The following is a 19,979-nucleotide window of genomic DNA, read 5'->3' on the forward strand; positions in this document are numbered from 1 at the left end:
CCACACCTTGGGTCAAACCTCCTGTCAATAACCTCGAAGGAGCAAGAATAGGCCTGAACTCTCTGACCTTTGGTCAAGGTGGGATGAATTTACACCCGTGGGCTCTGACAGGGACTAAGGAAATTACCCACACATATTCCCTGCTGGTCATGGCCCAGGGCCAGGTGCTTCGGGCTAATAATTCACAATACTACAGGAATGAAGCTGGAAATCCTCAAGCCTGGTTACCTATGAACTCAGTCTTGAGTGAGGGCCAAACAGAGCTCGTCAGTCTAGAGAAGGCAAATGGGTTTTGTCTGCTGTGCCAACAATGATTAGCCACATTTGCTTCTGGATTTCAGCTGTCTTTAGAAGGGACAAGGGTGGGCTGGTGAGATGGCATCGTGGATGAAGTACCTGCAGTGCAGGCCTGGAGATGTGAGTTCGACCCCAGGCACCCATGAAAAAGCTGGATATGAGGTGCCTGCCTGTGATAACGGCGCTCCTGTGGTGAGGCGGGAGGCAGAAACGAGAGCCAGCTGGAAGTTAGAATATGCAGAGAAACAGCAGAAAAGAGAGAGAACTTGCCTGAAAAACACAGTAGAAGCAGAGACTGATTCATGTGGCCTCCACATGAACACACACACACACACACACACACACACACAGAGTGATATGAGCCCCCATAGGCTCATAGATTTGGGTGCTTGATCATTAGGGAGAGATGCTACTTGACAGGAGTTAGGATGTGTGGACTTGCTGGCGTAGGGGTGGCCCTGTTGGAGGAAGTGTGTCACAGGGGGCGGGCTCCGAGGTTTCAAATGCTCAAGTCAGGCCCAGTTATCATTCTCTCTTGCTGCTGCCTGTCTATCTGGATGTAGAACTCTTAACTACCTCTCCAGCACCATGTCTGCCTGCAAGTCACCATGATGATAATAGACTAAATTTCTGAAACTGTAAGCCAGCCCCAATCAAATGTTTTTCTTTATAAGAGTTGCTGTGGTCGGGCTGGAGAGATGGCTCAGTGGTTAAGAGCACCAGCTGCTCTTCCAGTGGTCATGAGTTCAATTCCCAGCAACCACGTGGTGGCAAACAGACATCTACAGTCGGATCTAATGCCCTCTCCTGGCATGCAGGTGTACATGCAGATAAAACATTCATATACATAAATAAATAAATCTTTATTTTTTTTAAAAGAGTTGCTGTGGTCATGGCGTCTCTTCACAGCAATAGAACCCTGACTCAGACACCCCCAAATAAAATAAAAAATAAATCTTAAGAAGAAAATAACAAGGGGACAGGATGTGAAATTGATTAGTAATGTCTGCCGTGAGAGCAAGATCAGGGGTGTCTGCACCGGGTATGGTTTCTCCTCACTTACCTCTATGTGTTTTGGACCTTGGCTTCAAAGGGGCTCTTGCAGAACTGTGCACTGTGTGTTAGTCAAACCACATTCAAATCACAGTAGCACAGACGAAACATTCCTTAATCTTCTGCTATTTGGACTAGGGACTGGGAGAGAAGCCAGGGGATGGAAATGTCACTGTAGAAATTAATTCTACTTTGCCCTGTCTTCAGAGTGCTTGTTTGGCACACATGAGGTCCTGGACCTGAGCCCCAGCATAAACTGCATAAGCCAGGTCCAAGGGGCACACCTGTAACCCAGCCTTTGAGAGGTAAGAGGCAGGAGCAGAAGTCCAAGGTCATCCTCAGCGGTACAGAGTTCAAGGTCAGTCTGGACTATGTTTTGATACTCTGTAAATAAAACAAAGCCACCCACCCAACCAACAAGAAAAAAAAAAAAAACCTAAACTAAAAGTAAAGCAATCAAGCGGTCATCAGCCTTCTTCAGGTTGGACTCTAAGCCACCCATTGAATAGAAATGTCTAACCGGGGAAGATCCCAGTTCTTCTCTTTGTATCTCCTAATAAGAAGCAGGCGAAACCACAGTTACCTGGCCTGAGCACTGTTATCAAAAGTACCTAGGTGTTTCAATGAATAGGTGAGGTCGAATCTCCTCTCCTATTCCTTTTCTTCCTCTTCCCCCTCCTGCTCCTCCCTCTTCTTTTTCATCATCATTTTGTTATTGTTGCTATAATTTTGTTATTGTTGCTATACTTTGTTTCTGTGTTCTGCCTGTACATCTGTACCATAAGCAACCAGTGCCAAGAAGGCAAGAAGCAAGCCTCCGAGCCTCTGGAACTGGAGTTACAAGTGTTTGTTAGGTGCCACGCTGGGAACCGAACCTGGGTCCTCTGCAAGAGTCACAGTGCTCTTAACCATTGAGCCATCTCTCCAGTACACCCCCCTGCATTGTTGTTTGTTTGAGACAGTCTCATATTGCCCAGGGGAGCCTTGAACTCCTGATCTTCTTGCTTCACTGAATGCTGAGGTTACAGATACACCTCTATGCTCAGCACCACCAAATTCTTTTTCTTTAAAACAATTTTATTAAATTTGTATTTGTGTGTATACGTGTGCACAGATGTGGGTAGCCATTACTGCACTGTGGCCATTGAACAGATGAAAACTGTTCAAGAAGGCCAAGAACTTGAAGAAAATCCCTTCTCGTTAATGAGAAAGATCAGTCTCAGAGCTCAGGCAAACTCATCTTTCACTTGCACCGAGGGACTGCACTCAGGAGCTCCAAGCTTCTGTAGCTTCCTGCTTGAATTTCTAGATCTTTGCAAGGGGAGTCCCTTGGTCCTCTTCCAGGAGGGCTTCCTTCCAGGGCCCCCTCCCAGAGAAGCACACCCATTCTGCAGCCCTCAGCCTTCTCCAGAGCTCTTTCCATGTCCATCTTACTTAGGCAGAGGATACGCTGCCCTCTGAGTGACTGTGTGCTTGTTACCTTAGGCTCTGTCTGTCCTGGCTGGCACGGGGTAGGGCTCCGCGAATATTGGGTTTGTTGGGAGATGGATGTATTACGGAGTTAGGCCAAGAGCAAAAACAAACCTGCTGGCAGCCTCGGCTGGGAGCATGCACCCCAGGGCCAACATGCTTGCTTCTCCTCTGGCTGGGGACTCCTGACCATTCTGCCAGAACACCCGGTCCCTTGGCCTTGACTCCCCTGTCTCCTCTCTAAGCCAGCCAGAAGGAACAGGGGTGGAATCCACTCCCAGTGGGGTCTGTGCTAGCCACACAGGAAGCCAGAAGCCTTCTCACTGCCTCCATCTATATATTCAGCAAAGGTTCATAGGCCAGTGATGATGAGCAGGCGTTGTGCTCAGGGCTGGGTACAGATGTGAGCACAAGCCAGGTGTGGCCCCTGGACTCATTGGGCTCACATTCCAGTGGGGAACATACCTAGCCAACAAGCACACAAGCAGGTATGCATTAGCAAACTCTTCATGAAGAGAAACAATTGGGACTTTGGAGATGAATGAGTTATTCAAGCACATCAGTCCCGGAAGGCCTCCAGGAGAGGTGATGTGGAAGGCCAGGCCTGAGGAGCTGAAGTAGGTCATGCCAAGGGAAGGGAGGAACATTCTGGGAACCTCATAAGTTCTAAAGATGGGAATGCTGGGGATATGAGACCAGGCCTGTGTAGCATAAGCACTGAGAAGGTTTGGGGCCGGCAAGAAACAAAGGCAGAAGTCAGGTTAGGATTTAGAAAGAGAGCTGATTTTGTCATTAGAATAACAGGGTGTGGGGTAGGGGTGGCGTCTAGGTTTCAGGCTGGGTTGATATGGCGTGCTCTGCACACACCACATGGCTGCTGAGAACTGACTGGTACAGACAGAGCAAAGCAAAGAAACTGGGGCAATAATCTAGGGGAGACGGGGCATTGCCAGACCTGGAGCTATGGGTCAGAGACTCTAGAAACATCCAGGAAGTAGAAGTGGAAGTTTGTTGGTGGAAGTTTCCAGAACTAAACATCTTTATTGCTTGTCTGCAGCTCCCTGCAGTGGGATGAGAGCGCTGGGGCCACCAGAAAGGCTTGGGACTAGAAACAGGAGATTTGAGTACTCAGCTGGGTGTCGAGGAGTGGGGAGACGTCACCTGCCCACTCTCCCGGGAAAATGTCCCAAGGCCAACCAGGATGGACGCTCAGAGGGTTCGGTCACTTCTGCCGTATTTCCGTTACATTCCAGGTACCTGCAACATGGAAATGTGTTTCCCACAGCTCAGCTATGAGTGAACGCGGAGCCTCTGGCTAGGAAGCTGCCAAACTGCATGCCTGTGGTAAGATCCTAATATCCAGGGACTTCTATCACCTCTCCGCAGCCCCAGGAACCTGCATGACTCTTCTACCCCCCTCCCCATCTGAAATGACCCTTATGCTCCCAGTGTTTGGTAGACTCTCCTTTTGTGCCCACATGTTCCTTACTACAGCTCTGACGACCGCGGTTCCATCAAAGGCTGGGACCAGGATGGGGGGCTTTCTGGAACAACCTTGCAAGTATTTCATAATCATCAGCATGGCCCCCAGCATCAGTGAACAGGAGTTCCAGCTTCCCACAATCTTGGTTTTGCCAGGCATTATCCAGGGTGTTCCTGGATGGCACACTGGGCAGTCCTCAGGGGTACTGTGGGGAGCTAGTGCTCACCAAAGAGGACAGAAAGGCTTCCACACTTTGTCCCCTGATAGGGTGACCCTAAATGTCAGTTCAGTCTCTGCTGGTCCACTGGCCGTTTATTCCCATTAGAGAAGCAAGTGGCCTGAGGCAGAGCTGGGGAGTGAGCTGGCCTCTGAGCAGAGGCAGCTGTGTGAAATGTGGACGAGCAGGCTCTCAGGCCCTCGACCTGCTGCATGACCTTGAAGAGTCCAACCGCCTCTGCCTGTATTCCCCCTCCTCCAAGTTATTTTTATCCCGCCTGACAGCCCTTGGCTGTGGCAGCAGTCTGGGTTCTGGGAGCCGGATGCAAACCAGGCGGCTCAGATGTCTGGTGCCGAATCCCAAGAGAATGCTTCTTAGAGTGCCACCATCAGGACCACAGGTCGTCAACTCTCGGAACCCTGTGGGAAGGGTCACAGTCCCAGAGGACGGTACCCAAGAGAGAGTACTCCTGTTCTCTCTCAGCCCTGGTTCCTGTCTGAAGCACTGTGGAGACCTGGTGGTAGGGACATCCCGCCAGAGCTCCGCTGCTGTGGGGAATCCTCCTGGCCTGGCTTGTCAAGCCTTAGTGGGTAGTCAGTCATGTGGGCGGCTGAAGTTGGGAAGATGGTAGCTGCAGGCCTTAACCGATTGGTGAGCAGATTTGTCCTGTGCTTCCCTGTTCTGGGAGGGGCCACAGAGAAGGCTCAACAGCCACTGCTTCAATTCTGTCTTCAGGAAGTGAAGCAGATGGCACATTCCATCCTGTTGGCCTGGGGGTGGCTGAATCCCACCAGTCCTCAGGACTGCGAGTCCCACCTCATCATGGGAGCAGCCTATGCCTCCATGGCAGCCTTTAGGTTAAAGCTTCAACTCCAGACTCAAAGGCCATGAGTCTTGGGTCCACAGTGCCTCAGGGGTCACAGGCACCATGTAGTTCATCTGTGCCTGTGGGAAATGAGACTAAGGTTCTGAGCTCTGAAAAGGTGACAGGAGACAGGCAGGCAGCAGGATGGGTCGTGAGTAGGGGCCTGGGAGGGCTCTGATGGGGGAGGAGAGAGGCCTTTGTATGGAAGCTGGTCTAGAAAAGGTGGCGCCATTTTCAGAGCTCCTGGGGGAGAATAGCAACGCTCCCCATTTCTAGGGGATGGGTGTAGGGGGTCATCTCAGAAAGCCCCAATTTCAGTGATTTCAGAGACCCAGGAGTGGCAGAGCACCGCTGCTGGTGGCCTCCCAGTTGGCCCCAAAGGAGACGGACTGTCATCAGACTTCCCAGCTCCAAGGGTTGTCGGGGAAGACAATGGCAGGACAGAGAGCACATGGTTGCTCCTGGCAGCCCTGCTACCAGGGCCTGTGGGGGGAGGGGCAGCTGGCCTTTCAGGAGGATGGGCTCTCTGGGTGGAAGTTGCCCCTCGACTAGGCAACAGATTCCTCCGGGCTGGCAGGATGGTACCAGCCATTCTGTGTACTGGTGTGGACCGGAGGGCAGAGATGGGGTAAGTGGGAGAGGAGACGTTGGGGAGGACAGGGCCAGGCACTCTTCCCAGAATGGCGAGCTGGCTGCTCAGGGAAGGCCAGCCTGGACAGCTATGGAGGAAGGACCAGGGCCACACAGGGAAGGCCAGGGCCCCAGTGGGTGTGGGGGAAGGCTCCATCTCAGCTGCATAGCTGTTGAGGTGGGAGAGAAGGCGAATCCGGACAGGATCTGCATGGCTGCTGGGTCCTTCCAGGACCCCCAGGTACCTGATGACCTCAGTGAGACATTCCCGAAAACCAATGCTCCGGAAGTCAACAGCCAGGGCTCGGGCATCGAAGGACCCTGTAATAAGTAAGGTACCATGAGGGCATGCCAGGGAGAGAAGCACAGGGCCTGGGGGAAAATACCCTGTGTGACCTGCCCCACCTACGTAGTCTATAATGATATAGACATATCTCTGAGTCCCAGTCTCCCATTATAAAGCACAAGAAACCACGCTGCAACACAAAATGTATTTTCCTCACACTTCGTGATTAACATGAATGCAAAGAAATTCTTGTGGCCCACGTGGTTTCTCTAAGCACACACCTGTGAAAAGACAGCACCTATAGAAGATGTAGACCAACTCTGAAAAGAGGCAGGTTTGGGGGGAGGAGGGAACGGCAGCAGCTATCGGAGGAGACCTCTTGGAGAAGGCACAACTGTGCAGTGGTGAAGCCTTTAGGAGCCACCAGAGCTGGGTTCGGATCGTGGATCTGCCACTTAAACTGGCCACGGATGAGCATCCCTAAGCCTCAGTTTCCTTGGCTTGGAAACGGGGAGGCAATGGAAGTCATGCTCGCTGCTGTAGTATCCGCTGCTGCCGTGAGGGTAAAACGAAACGGTACTCGGACGCGCTCCATAACTGGCAACACAGCGATCACTTCCGCCACTGGCCCAGCTGCTGCTGCATCTGGGTTCATCCTCCAGCTCAGAACGCAGCTGGAATGTCCTGGCCCCATGCAGCTGCCATCAGGCAAGGGCTCTCTCTTGACCTGATGTCACTGATGGGCAGGCCAGATGGACCGTCCACACCGGCATCTACACCTCTACTGCCTCTACATACCTGCCCTTCTCTCAGCCACCTCTGGACTGGCTCCTGGCTGGTTCATGGCTGGGGACCCTTGGAGGAACAGGACAGCTCAGCAGGAGACTGCCAAGTCTGGGCAGTTTGGAGTGAGCTATGCCATGTGATGATGCACCTCTGTGTTTGCTGTGCTCTTCATTTTACACACACACACACACACACACGAGTTTCTTTCTTTGTTTTTTAAGGCAGGGTTTCTCTGTGTAGCTCTGGCTGTCTTGGAACTCCCTCTGTAGAGCAGGCTGGGCTAATACTCAGAGTGCTGGGATTAAAGGCATTCACCACCGCTGGCCTGCTTAAACATTTATTTCTTTATGTACTTTGAGACTTGGTCAAATGTAGTTAAAGCTGACTTTCAACTCACTTTGTAGTTGAACTTTGACTTTCTGATCTTGTCTCCACACTCTAAGTACTGGGACCACAGGCCTGGGCCACCATGCCTGGTTAATACAGAATTGAAGCCAAGGCTTTGCGGAGAGCAAGCAAGCATCTGCCAACTGGGCTACATCCTCAGACTCTTCTAATTAATTAGTTAATTTTTATTTTTTTAAATATTTATTTATTTATTTATTATAAATACAATATTCTGTCTGTCTGTATGCTTACAGGCCAGAAGAGGGCACCAGACCCCATTACAGATGGTTGTGAGCTACCATGTGGTTGCTGGGAATTGAACTCAGGACCTTTGGAAGAGCAGGCAATGCTCTTAACCTCTGAGTCATCTCTCCAGCCCCAATTAGTTAATTTTTAGATAGCCATTCTCATAGTCCAGACTGGCCTGGAACTCACTGTGTTGCCTACAACAATCTGGAACTCCTGATCCTCCGGCCCCCACTTCCCAGAGAGCTGTGGTTCCCTGTGCACACCACCATGCCTGGCTAGGTTGTTCTTTTAAACAAGCGTCTGCTGAGTTCACGCTTACTACACATTTCACGCCAGTATCTAATTCAATCCTGAACACGCTTGTACTGTACCCACTTTACAGCTGAAGAAACCCAGGGGCAGAGAGGATAAAACCATTTGCCTTAAGCCACAGAGTTAAGAAGCAGCAGAGCCAGAATTCAAATCAAAAGCCTGCAGTCCCAACCACAATTCTCTGACCTCGCCATTAGCCTGAGCCAGAGTGGCGAGGACAGCTGCCCCCCCCCCCGCCCCCTCCTTCCTGGATCTTGTGAGATAAGTGAAACCATTTGAAAGCGCTGCCCACATGCTAATCACCGCTTCCCTTTTAATAGGATAACCAGGAATATAATTTGAAGCATCTCCCCACTGGGTGCCACTGCTAGGAATGTGTTCCTTGGCAGAGTTATTGGGTAGGTCTGCGAAACTTGTGAATTCCTATAGTCTAATGCCTCCTTCGGGGAGACCCCGCGGTGCTGCCTGTCCCCAGGTGCCGCTGCCTAGCAGCACACGGGTTTGGACCACTTAAAACGTCACTGTTCGGGGCTGGAGAGATGGCTCAGAGGTTAAGAGCACTGCCTGCTCTTCCAAAGGTCCTGAGTTCAATTCCCAGCAACCACATGGTGGCTCACAACCATCTGAAATGAGGTCTGGTGCCCTCTTCTGGCCTGAAGGCATACACACAGACAGAATATTGTATACATAATAAATAAATAAATATTTAAAAAAAAATGCCACTGTTCTCCCCCAGAGTTGAAAGCTGTTCTTGAGCTTTACATCTTTGTAGCTAAGGTCTGTGGAGCCTGAAGGCTTCCCGATCATGAGATCGCCAAACACACATAGAAACTTCGAGACAAGATTTTCATTCACCAGGGAGTCCTTCTAAAGCTCATAGCTGCTCCATGGCTTTAAGGGAAGGCACTAAGGAAACGATGGCGTGCCTCGTCCTGTGTGCTCTGACACCTGCTGCGAGCACAACTGGCTTCTCAGGCTTCCCAGTGCCGCCAAAGATACAACGGCAGTCCAGAAGCTAAGGCCGACGTGCAGAGACATCAGCAAGATGTCTGTGGCTAAAACTCTCAGGCAGGTTCGCCCCTGGGTTCGGGTTAGTTGAAGACGGGGATTCTAGTGAAAATTTGCTTATCCAAGCTGTCTACCTGTTAACCAGGTCTTGCCGGTGGGTCTTCTAGAAACCCGTTGCACAAAGACCGGGAGGAGTCAACTGAAGAAAGGGTTAGGCCAAGTGGAGACGCGGGAAGTGGTGAGGAAGGGGGGCAATTCGATGTAGCTGCTCCTGCCTGTCATCTCAGAGCTCTAGAGGCTGAGGCAGGAGGATCTGTGAGTCTGAGGTCAGCGTGGGCTCCAGAGCGAAACTCTATGCTCAAAGCAAACACCAAGGAAGAACACAAGGAGAGAGAGGAGCTTGGCAAATGGCAGCTGGAATCTAAGTCAGTCCTTCCACAGAAGGACAATGACAACCTACTTTGTTGTCTGAGCTCACTTGTTGATCCTTACGGCCCTATGTCAAAGTACATGTAGTGTGAGTAACACCGTACCTGTGCCACCGGAGGCGTGGAGCATCTTCAAGTGATCCACCGTCATCTGCAAGACCTCAGCCTTCTCCAGCTTGGAGGAGCCCTGTGGGTACCAAAGGCAGAGGGTGCAGCCTGCAGGTAACTGTTGTTGCTCACTGCCCTCCTGTCCCCATCCGCACTCACCGCTAGGATTTCCTCCCTTTCCTCCCATGCCCTGACCACTCGGGTTGCTCCTCTGTCCAAGCTCTCCAAGTCTGAAAGGGTGCTCACCAGCTCCCTTCTCAGTCTGCCTGTTCGCATCAGTGCGGGGCTTCCATCCTAAAATCCCTCCCTGACTCGACTGCCTTGATCGAAACCTCTTTAGTCTCCTCCCACCTTGCCTCTCTGCTGAAATGCTCTCAGTGAGTGTCAGCCCACCTCTCTCCCAGAAAGACTCATCTGTCTCCATGGCCTCCTCACCCTCACTGGACTCCGGCTGTTATCCACCATCACCTGCCCCACAGACCTGCTATCCTGGGACCTCACCTGCTATCCCACCTCCGACCTCAGTTTCCCCAGGTCCCAGCACTGCATCTGAAGCACTTGCCCTTCCTCCGTTCTCTTTTGGGGATATTTCCTAAGCCTCCGGGGAACCTTGGCTCCCGTGGGAAACCTGAGGGTCAGACTCTCCATGCCAGTCCCTTAAAGACAGACACCGAGTCTAGTTCATTGCTGGCTCTGAGAAGGCTTTACTGAGCATCTGTGGAATGGCTGACTTGGACTTACTGGCCTAAGGGAAGGCAGATGCTGTGTGACCTGAGCCTTGAGCACAGGGTAAGGATCTTTGGGGCGGTCCGATACAACCATTTGTCTCTCCACCTTATGCCCCCCACCATGTTCAACAACAGCTGCTTACTCCCTGAGTGGCCTGTTTTACTATCAAAGAGTTCTAGAAATGCCTGGAGACACGTGATACAGCTCCGTGCTGTTTGTGCTCAGATATGTACTAGCCATGTAATGGTAGATAGCTCTGTCTACTACATGACAGCTCTGTCCTTCACTTCCTTATGTGCCATGTGCAGAATAATCCCTGCCTCTCAGGATCACTTTTAGGATTTAACCCAAAGGAACACATCAGGTATAAAGCCGCCATACCCAAGACACCTTGCTAAGAATAATCATCTATTCCCCTTGTCCCCTGGCCAGTGACAACTATGCATACATATGTGTATACACACGTGTGTGGCACATGCACACCTTGTGTATGTGCGTGTACACATGTGGAGGCCAGGAGATGATATAAAGTATCATCCTTTTAATACTCTCCTATTTTTTCTTAATTTTTATTGTTTCTATGTAGTGTGTGTATCTGTGTGAATGTATGCTCATGTGTGTACAGGTGCCTGCAGAGGCCAGAAGACACCATCAGATCTCCCGGAGTTGGGGCTGTATGCAGTTGTGAGCTGCTGGCTGGGAATTAACTCTAGTCCTCTGGAGAGCAGCACATGCTTTTAATTTCTGGAGTGCCTCTCCAGCCCTACATAGTAAGAATTAATTGGGGCTGGAGAGATGGCTCAGTGGTTAAGAGCATTGCCTGCTCTTCCAAAGGTCCTGAGTTCAATTCCCAGCAACCACATGGTGGCTCACAATCATCTGAAATGAGATCTGATGCCCTCTTCTGGCCTGCAGACAGACAGACAGAATATTGTATACATCATAAATAAATATTTTTTTAAAAAGAATTAATTGTGTGTGTGCATGTGTGTGTGTGCGCACGTGTGTGTGTGCGTGTGTGGGCGCGCATGCATGTGTGTGGGCGCGCATGCGTGTGTGTGTGTGTGTGTGTGTGTGTGTGTAGCTCAGAGGTCAGCTTGCTAGAGCCATCTCTCTCCTCCCACAATGGGAGACCCAGACTGAACCCAGGTCCTCGCTGTCCTGGCTCCTAGAATCTGCCTGTCGCTGCCTCCCAGTGCTGGAGCTACAGGTGTGCACAGTCATGTTTGACTTTTACATGGCTGCCGTGGATTTGAACTCAGATCTTCAACAAGTGCCCAGACCCCAGGGACAGCTATTTATAAATGATCACAGCTCTGTCGGCAGTAAGCGATACCAGGGGAATCGCACCCTGCCTCCTACCCAATCAGCAATGTCACATACCTGTTTCTCAAAGGCCGTGGGCACCAAGCGTCGCAATTCGGAAAGGCTGCTGTTGATGCGGTCTCGGCGCCGTTTCTCTATGATCTGAAAACCAGTGACACGAAGTTCCCTGAAGGCATTTCATCACACTTTCCAGTGTGTCCTGCTGGACACTGACTCACATTTTCCCCAGAGATATTTTTTTCCTGGGGGATAAATCTATTCCTTATTTATGGAGGATGAGAACGAGAGTTCAGGATGACTATAATTTGCTTAATGTTGCAAGTAAAAGTGTAAAGCTGGCACTAGCACTGAGGCCTCTTGTCCTGGTCTGTAGAAATGGCATTCCCCATAGGTAAAGCAGGGCACTGCCTAGCAGCATGGGGGCACCAGCCTCAGCACCGGTGTAGACCTGGGAGACCCCGCCGGGCCAGAGTTAGCCCTCACATTTCTGGGTCATGAGAACCCCTGAAGAATTCTGAGGCTGGGCGGTGGTGGCGCACGCCTTTAATCTCAGCACTTGGGAGGCAGAGGCAGGAGGATCTCTGTGAGTTCGAGACCAGCCTGGTCTACAAGAGCTAGTTCCAGGACAGGCTCCAAAGCCACAGAGAAACCCTGTCTCTCTCCAACTGCAGAGGCCTTCATTCACATTCTCTGTTTTCCCCACAATTCTGGCAACAGAAACCTCATGGATGGGTAGAAATTATAATCCATCACTTCTTAGAGGCAGAATACAAGGTAAGGAAAAACGATTTGCCTAAGTCTTCTGGTGAGTAAGTGAATGGCTGGCTCCTGCCAGATCCCAGGCCTCTGGTTCCCTAGGACAAGGAGGGGTGGGGTACGATGGAGAGCTGCTAGCAGGGGGCTCCCCTCTGCATCTTCCTGATCCACACAAAGAGGACGAAGTTCTGGGTAGAGGGGAGACTACAACCAGAGAATTAATGGTCCATTGTCAGGTGCTCAGCAGAGTTTACAGGAATGCACTCAGTCTTCAGAACAGCCCTTTGTGGGCTAGGGATTTGCTCAGGTGGTAGCGTGCTTGCCTCTAGCATGTATGAGGCCTGAACTAGATCCTCAGGACTGCAAAAACCAGGTAGCACATGCGTGTAATCCCAGAGTTTGGGAGGTTGAGACAGGGGTTAAAGGGCATTATTTTTATTATTATTTTTGGTTTTTCGAGACAGGGTTTCTCTGTAGCTTTGGAGCCTGTTCTGGAACTCCTTCTGCAAACCACGCTGGCCTCGACCTCACAGAGATCCTCCTGTCTCTGCCTCCCGAGTGCTGCGATTAAAGGTGTGTGCCACCAACACCTGGGTACAAATCAGTCTTTTGAGGTAGGTGCTACCTGTCACTCAGAAGAAGAAGCAGCAAGGCATTGGAGGGGCGGTGGCATACCCAGCCACCAAGATTGCAATGGGCAGAGCTTGGGTTTGAATCTGTCTAGTCTGCTGGGATGATGGGCAAGGCCTCCTGAGATTCAGTGCAAACCCCGCCTGGGCTCCTCAAAGCCTGCTGCTCACTCACCCCTCTGCGCTTCTTCCGGGCTTGCATCTGCGAAGGGCTGGGGGTGGTCAGCGGTCTGGCCATCTGGCTGCAGAGAAAGAGAAAGGCTAGTTTCTCAGAGCTGAGGGACCATCTCCCTGGCCTAGGCTGACCTAGAAGGCCCAGCTGGAAGCAGGCCAGGACCTGAATGCGTGGTGGGTGGAGTAGGGCTCCGGGGTGGTTCTAGTCTCCCAGACCAGGAAGGGACACAGAGCATGCGAAGGGGTCGCCTGCTCTCATTTCTCCCCGGAACCCATTTGTCTGGTGCCAAATCCTCGCCTAGCTTCCTGTCTGTCAGCCTCTGGCGGACGTGGGTAGCTCGCCTATCCCCTTCCCTCCCTTGCGGACGGCCGACCGTCGGGGAACCGCGAACCGAGATGCTCTTTCTCGGGTCCTGCAACCCGATCCCAGGGGCGGGTTGATTGAGGGCGCGGGCCAGCGGCCGCCGGGCCGGCCCGGGAGGGTTGGATTTCAGAGCTAGCCGCTGGGAAGGAGCGTGGAAAGCGCAGATGCCGCAGCTTCCCACGGGCCGGAGCGCCGCCGCCCGCCCTCCGCCCGGCCCGCAGCTGCCGCCTCCTCCCACGCGGCGCGGCCGGGGGCGAGGTGGAGGCGACATCTGTGTCACAGGCTCCTCTCGCACGCTCGGGGACAGTGGTCTGGCCTCCCAGGAGGCACCAGTCCGGGTATCCTCGCCCTGCCTCCCATGCCTGTGCTTCCCTCTTGAAGCCCAGGCTGAATGGTGCATGTTTGTTCCAACACTAATAGTTGTATTACAAAGATTCAGCAGAGCGGTTCCCTGTCCAGGTTTTTGGCCAGAGTAATCACCCCAATTTCTTCCCCTTTGAATGGCTTTTTGCTCCAGCTGTCCTTGCAGAAGGCAGAGGTTCCCTGGAGAGCAGCAAGGACCCAACCCTATTGATGCTACGCTTCACACCTTTGAGCAAGGTACCTCCTCTGCTGTTTTGGAATCCCAACAAACATCTCAACAGAAGCCCAGGAGCTCCCCGACATCTGTTTCTTGTTACCTAGGTTCTCCATCTCAGTAAGGGCTGCCCCCCCCCCCCCCCCCGCTTCTAGTTCTCTGGCATTTTCTGTGATTGAGCCTTTTCTAGATAGTTTCATGTGTGTATTTTCTTGTTCCCCATGGCCCTCTGTCTCTCACTCACAGGCTTACAAGAAGAGCCTTCCCTTGGTCCCAGTGCACTTGTTTTTCCTGCCACTATCAGCAGAGCGAGCATTTAAATGTACACTTGCTCTTAACCTTCTTAAATCGCCTCCCCGTGGCTTCTCAATGCTTTTAAGACCCCAAAACATCAGCCTTTGGTTGGTCCAACTGGTTCCTGTCACCTTTTCGATTCAGCTGTCTCTTGCTCCGCACGCTCCAATCTGAATGCACTAACTCTCCTACGTTCGCATGTGTGCTCTGTAGTCTAGAAATCTCTGGTCCAGTCCATCTCCTCAGCACCTCACCACAGCCTGACAATTTCAGCCAACCTTCAGATTACCACTCATCTGCCACCTCCTTTAGGAGCCCCCCTTTTGAATTGCTAGTCTGTCACATGGCCCCTGCTGTTTACTTTCCCAGACTCCCGTGTCCACACGCTGTCTTACTGTTTTATTCATGCACGATTATTTAATTAAAGTTCATCTCTCCAGCAGACAGGTCCATGAGGTTACGAGGCTCATCCATTTCACTCACTGTTACAGCTCAGGTCCTCAACAAGCTTGGGACACAGCAGATCTCATAGGATTTCTTAACTCCCACCCTCATCTTTAGTGTCACAGAGACCATAAATATGAACACCATAGAAATCTGCCTTTTGGACTTTTGTGGACGGGGCATAGGCAGTTCCCCAGAAGGGTCTCTTCTGGTGGCATCTGAAGTTCGGTCATTCTCAATGTCTCACAGAAAAGCAGCTTCAGGAGAGACCAGATAGCACATTGATTCAGGCTTGTTCCAACCACATCTGGAAAAAGACGTATCTTTCACCCACACATCTGGACAAACAGAACCGCTAAGAGGGCTGCGAAAGCTCCTGGGAGGCCCGGCCCGGTGAGCCAGGGCCTGAGATCTGTAGGGCAGTTTGTTTACAAAGCTTCCCTGGTTCACTGGGGACAAGCTCTAAGAGCCAAGGTACATCAGAAATACAGCCTTTGTTTCCCTGGCAGGATAAAGCATCTCTCTGGGTATTGGGTTAGCCTTGTGCACGTCACTGCCTCACAGACTGATCCCTCCTCAGGGACCGTCTGTCAGAGGTTGACAGGCAACACCCAGCTTCAGGGCTAAGGGCACCATCCACCTTTCCCCAGCCTCCTGGTCAAGTCCCCCCTGCCAGCTGGTCTGACTCTTCCTCCAGATTCCCCAGGCAAATCTCACCTTACAGTTTGCTTGGCATCACCACCAAGAATCTCTCTTCTCTGGGTTTTATAAAAGTCCATTTTCCAGATGCGGATGCTGAGCCTCAGGGAGCCCAAGTGGCTTGGCCAGCCCACACAGCTGCTAAGGAGCAAAGCAGCCTGGGAACCTATCTGCTGGCTTCCAATTCAGCATTGTTTTCCTTCTTAAATCTGACTTCCTGTCTGTCTGACTAGTCCTCCAATCCCCTTATCCTCAAGGCTCCCAGCCAGAGCTCACCACAGCCTGGGATCTGGCCCTGACGGTGGGAGGAGGGCTGAGAGCCCCTCCTCTGAGAGTCTAGGCAGATCATGGGTCCAGGGAAGAGATGGTGAATGCCAGTGTTTCCATGGGCTTCCTGCCGCCCCTACACAGGATCCCAGGGCAGTCTCTTCAGGTGATGTCGTTTTCTAAGTGGTCTTCCTGCCAGTCCTGAACACCCCCAGTCCCAACTCCACCTAGGAACTCGCCTATGTGGGACCTTTGGAGATGACTTCATTCATTTTGTATCAAGCAAAGATAGTGTTCCAATCAATGCTCTAAATGATGGATAGTCACACAGAACTCAGACCACTTATAAAACTGAGAACAGTCAGAGAGGGAAAGGACCTTTGACCAGCCACACTCACACTGCAAGCAAGAGGAAAATCCAGGAACCGAGTTACGTCTACTGCCTTTTAAAAAGAAATATATGAAGCCGGGCGGTGGTGGCGCACGCCTTTAATTCCAGCACTTGGGAGGCAGAGGCAGGCGGATCTCTGTGAGTTCGAGACCACCCTGGTCTACAAGAGCTAGTTCCAGGACAGGCTCCAAAACCACAGAGAAACCCTGTCTCGAAAAACCAAAAAAAAAAAAAAAAAAAAAGAAATATATGTATGCATATTTTCTATGTGTATATATATATACACACACTATACATATATATGTATAGTGTGGGTGTTTTGCTTGCATGTATGTCTGTGTAAAAATGCACTAGATCCCTAGGAACTTGGATTATGGTGCCGAGAGTCAAACCTGGAAGAACAGCCTATGGTCTTCACCCACTGAGCCATCTCTCCAGCCCCACATCGACCGGCTTTTAATTCAGAACTCTTGCCAATGTCTTCCAAACATGCACCCTCCCACCATGTCTCCCTTGTAGCCTGCACTTTCTGCTCTAGACAGCAGAACGTAGCCATTTATCTCATACATTGCATAATAGAGCTTCGGGAAAAAAACAACAGTTTTAGGGGGAGGGGTGTGACAGATGCGGAGTTGAGAAGGCCCCACAATGCGGTCTCTAGATTGCTAGTTTTCCACTAAACTTTGCTGCCTTGTCAATGTGGCACCCTCCCCACAATGTGACAACATTCATTAGAAATTACGCGTGCCAAAGCAAGAAGTTATGTGCTATATGCAGATACAACCTCATCCAAGGCTAACCCTCAGAGGCAGATAGTTATACACTCGTTTTGTTAAAAAAACAAAAAACAAAGAAAAAGAAAACGTCAGTAGTTCAGGAAAGAGTAAAGTCACTTACACAAGGAAATGGTGGAGAGGGTCAAACTCAGGTCTCTTTGACTTCAAAGACTACCATGTGCCTTAAATCATACAGGAACAGCCCATAGACCCCAACTTTGAGTCTGACATGTGGGAGGTGCTCAGGAAATATTTGAAGATGGGTAAGAGAGAGGCCGTATTCTGTGTGGATCCAGACTGTTTCAGGGGGCCAACTTCACACAAGAGCTCTGTGGGTGATTCCCACGGATGGAGCAGGTCGCTCCCACCAGACAGATGTCCTTGGTGACAGCAGAACACACCCTGCCTCTGTGGTCTCATGGCTCTGAATGTGGAGGATTTGTGCACTGCCTCTGACCCCCAGAGTCTGGCTGCCCCAGCCCTGTGGCCTCTGCCACTGTTTATCTGGCTTTCTTTGTACATGAAGCTCTTCTTCCCTGAGAGTTCCCTGAGGGCAGAGGCTGAGCAGGATACATCTGGGTTCTGATGCCCAACCCAGGGTCTAGGCCACAGCAGGCATCGTTCAGTGGTCTCTGAATTGAAGCATTTATGTCTGCTGGGGGGAGGGCCCTTTGGAAAGTGCTACAAAGAGGCATGTTATAAGTCAGTCTGCCAGATGTCCAGCTGCCTTCCCTCCTTGGAGGGGTCTGGTCTTCTGGAACAGTCTCTGGCAATGAGCTCTGGCTAAAATGACACAAAGATAATAAGGGGAAAGAACCTGCAGTGACCTTTTACACCTTAGCCACAGTGCCGCCGCCATCAGGAAGCCATTATCATCATCCCTGGCTGTGAGTGGCCTCTCCCCACTTAGGGGTCCTCAAAGCTGACACCCGATCCAGAATCTCTGTAGCCCTCGGCAGTACTGCCCAGGCTGTATACTCATGAAGGAGAGAGGCTGGCTATGATTCATCTCAGCTCTCTGGCATCAACTCTGTTCGCTGCTCCTTGAAGACCCAACGGCCCTGAGTTTGAGCTGTTCTGTTCTCCATCACTATGGGGTCCTGGTTCCCCCCTATTATAGCAGGTGCTGGCCTTGAGAATTATTGCTATACATAGTCATTTCTGCTAAGTAATTTTAAAGGGTTTACATAAGGAACTATATTATAAATCCCCTAACATGCGAGATGAGAGAGAGAGATCTATTGCCATTGTTTTTTTTTTTTTTTTTTTTGAGGTAGCATCTCACTATCTTGAAAAGTAGCCATAGAAATCTGCCTGTCTCTGCCCCCTAAGTGCTAGAATTAAAGGCATGTGTGTTCATGCCTGGTCATAGCCTCTTTAAAAAAAAAAAAAAAAAAGCTATGTGTGTGTTTTGTGTGCCAAGGCACGAGCATGGCGAGGAGAGACAAGGTTTAGAAGGCCAAGGGAGATAAGCTACTTCGGTAGCTCTCTCTTCCCTTCCTACCCTTACCCTTTCCCCAGAGTGGAAACAGACCCAGGCAGGGAAACCAAAGGCTCAAAACTGCTTGGCAGGAGGTTCCTTGAGTATCATGCACCTGACTCTGGATCCAATCCCTAGTATTGAATAAGGAAGTGGGGGGAGAAGGGGAGGAGAGAAAAGGAGAAAGGAGAGAAAGGCAGGCTCTATGTGACTTGGTGGCACATGTGGGTCGGGTGGCAGGGGCTGGGAGACGCAGAGTGTGAGCCTGACACTAAGCATTCACCATGAGCTGCTAAGGCCTTGGGGTTCCTTCTTCCACTTGACTTTTACCAATCCTATGGAGCTGGCTTTGTTGTTTATTCCCATTTTACAGATCAGAAAACTGAAGCTGATGGAGTCACAGAGCTGGGAAGTAGCAAGAACTATACAAGTTCAGTTTGTTCCACAGGTTAAAGGTCAGATCATTTAACAAAAGTGGAACAACACTGACAATTTGGGTGGTTTGGTTAACGGGGCACTGGGATTGGAGTCTAGGCTCTTGCAAATTGGGTATTTTTTTTTTTTTTGTACCTAAACCCAAATTTCCGCGTTCAGGGTGCTTAAAGGGAAAAACATCCCCCCATTCTTTTGTGCACGATGTGAAACTGCTCCCAAAGAAGGGTAAATTGGAAAAGTACAGATGTCTTCATAATAAATAGATTAGGGGCACCGGGACTCGGGAGGCAGAGAAAGGCGGATCTCTGTGAGTTCGAGGCCAGCCTGGTCTACAAGAGTAAGTTCCAGGATATGCTCCAAAGCTACAGGGAAACCCTGTCTCAAAAAACAAACAAACAAACAAACAAAAAACCAAACAAAGAAGCAAACAAACAAACAAAAAAACCAAAAGAAAGGGAGGAAGGAAGGAAGGAAGGAAGGAAGGAAGGAAGGAAGGAAGGAAGGAAGGAAGGAAGGAAGGAAGGAAGGAATGTGGAATCTAGTCTATTAAGGTTTTCTAAGATCTGCAGGAAAACTTCCCAGGGGCATCCATCCCTGGTGTAGCCAATGGCATAATATATCCCCAGTTGAACTCTACTTCCATACTTCCATCCCAGCGTCCTGAACCCTAGCTGGCCCGGGGTACCCAGGAATCTACCGCCCTGGTGCTATGGACACACTGGAGACACAGCACACACCCCCGCACCCTGGCTGACACCTGCTTGCTGCTGTGCACACCTGAGTGTGCTGGACTCTCTCTCACCGTAGACGGCCTCAGCCCCACCCTGTCTTACCTGAGGTCGCTCTCCCGACCCACGTCAATGGCTCCGTCAGACTCGCCATCCGAGCCACTGGGCGCCCTGGGCCGCTTCATGGCGAGAGCTGGCAGTGGGGTCTCAGCCCTGAGATCCGTGGAGTTGGTCGGTGGGCCCCGCCCCAGCCCCGCCCCGCCCCGGCCCGGGAGCCGACACCGCCCTTTCCCAGGGCCCTTTCCTGCACCGCAGTCCAGAGCGCCCCGGC

General features: G+C 51.1%; 1 protein-coding gene across 1 annotated transcript; it reads right to left on the reverse strand.

Moving 5' to 3' along the window:
* Nucleotides 1-2,450: 2,450 nt before the first annotated feature.
* Heyl (hes related family bHLH transcription factor with YRPW motif like) lies at nucleotides 2,451-19,865 on the reverse strand. Its single transcript, XM_057784326.1, has 5 exons — nucleotides 19,754-19,865; nucleotides 13,195-13,261; nucleotides 11,692-11,775; nucleotides 9,577-9,658; nucleotides 2,451-6,336 (listed from the first exon to the last, which is right to left on the reverse strand). The coding sequence occupies exons 1-5, from the start codon at nucleotides 19,831-19,833 to the stop codon at nucleotides 5,684-5,686; spliced, it is 966 nt and encodes a 321-aa protein (XP_057640309.1). The 5' UTR covers nucleotides 19,834-19,865; the 3' UTR covers nucleotides 2,451-5,683.
* Between the last annotated feature and the right edge of the window lie 114 nt (nucleotides 19,866-19,979).

Source organism: Chionomys nivalis, chromosome 11, assembly GCF_950005125.1.
Source record: "Chionomys nivalis chromosome 11, mChiNiv1.1, whole genome shotgun sequence".
NCBI classification, from domain to species: domain Eukaryota; kingdom Metazoa; phylum Chordata; class Mammalia; order Rodentia; family Cricetidae; genus Chionomys; species Chionomys nivalis.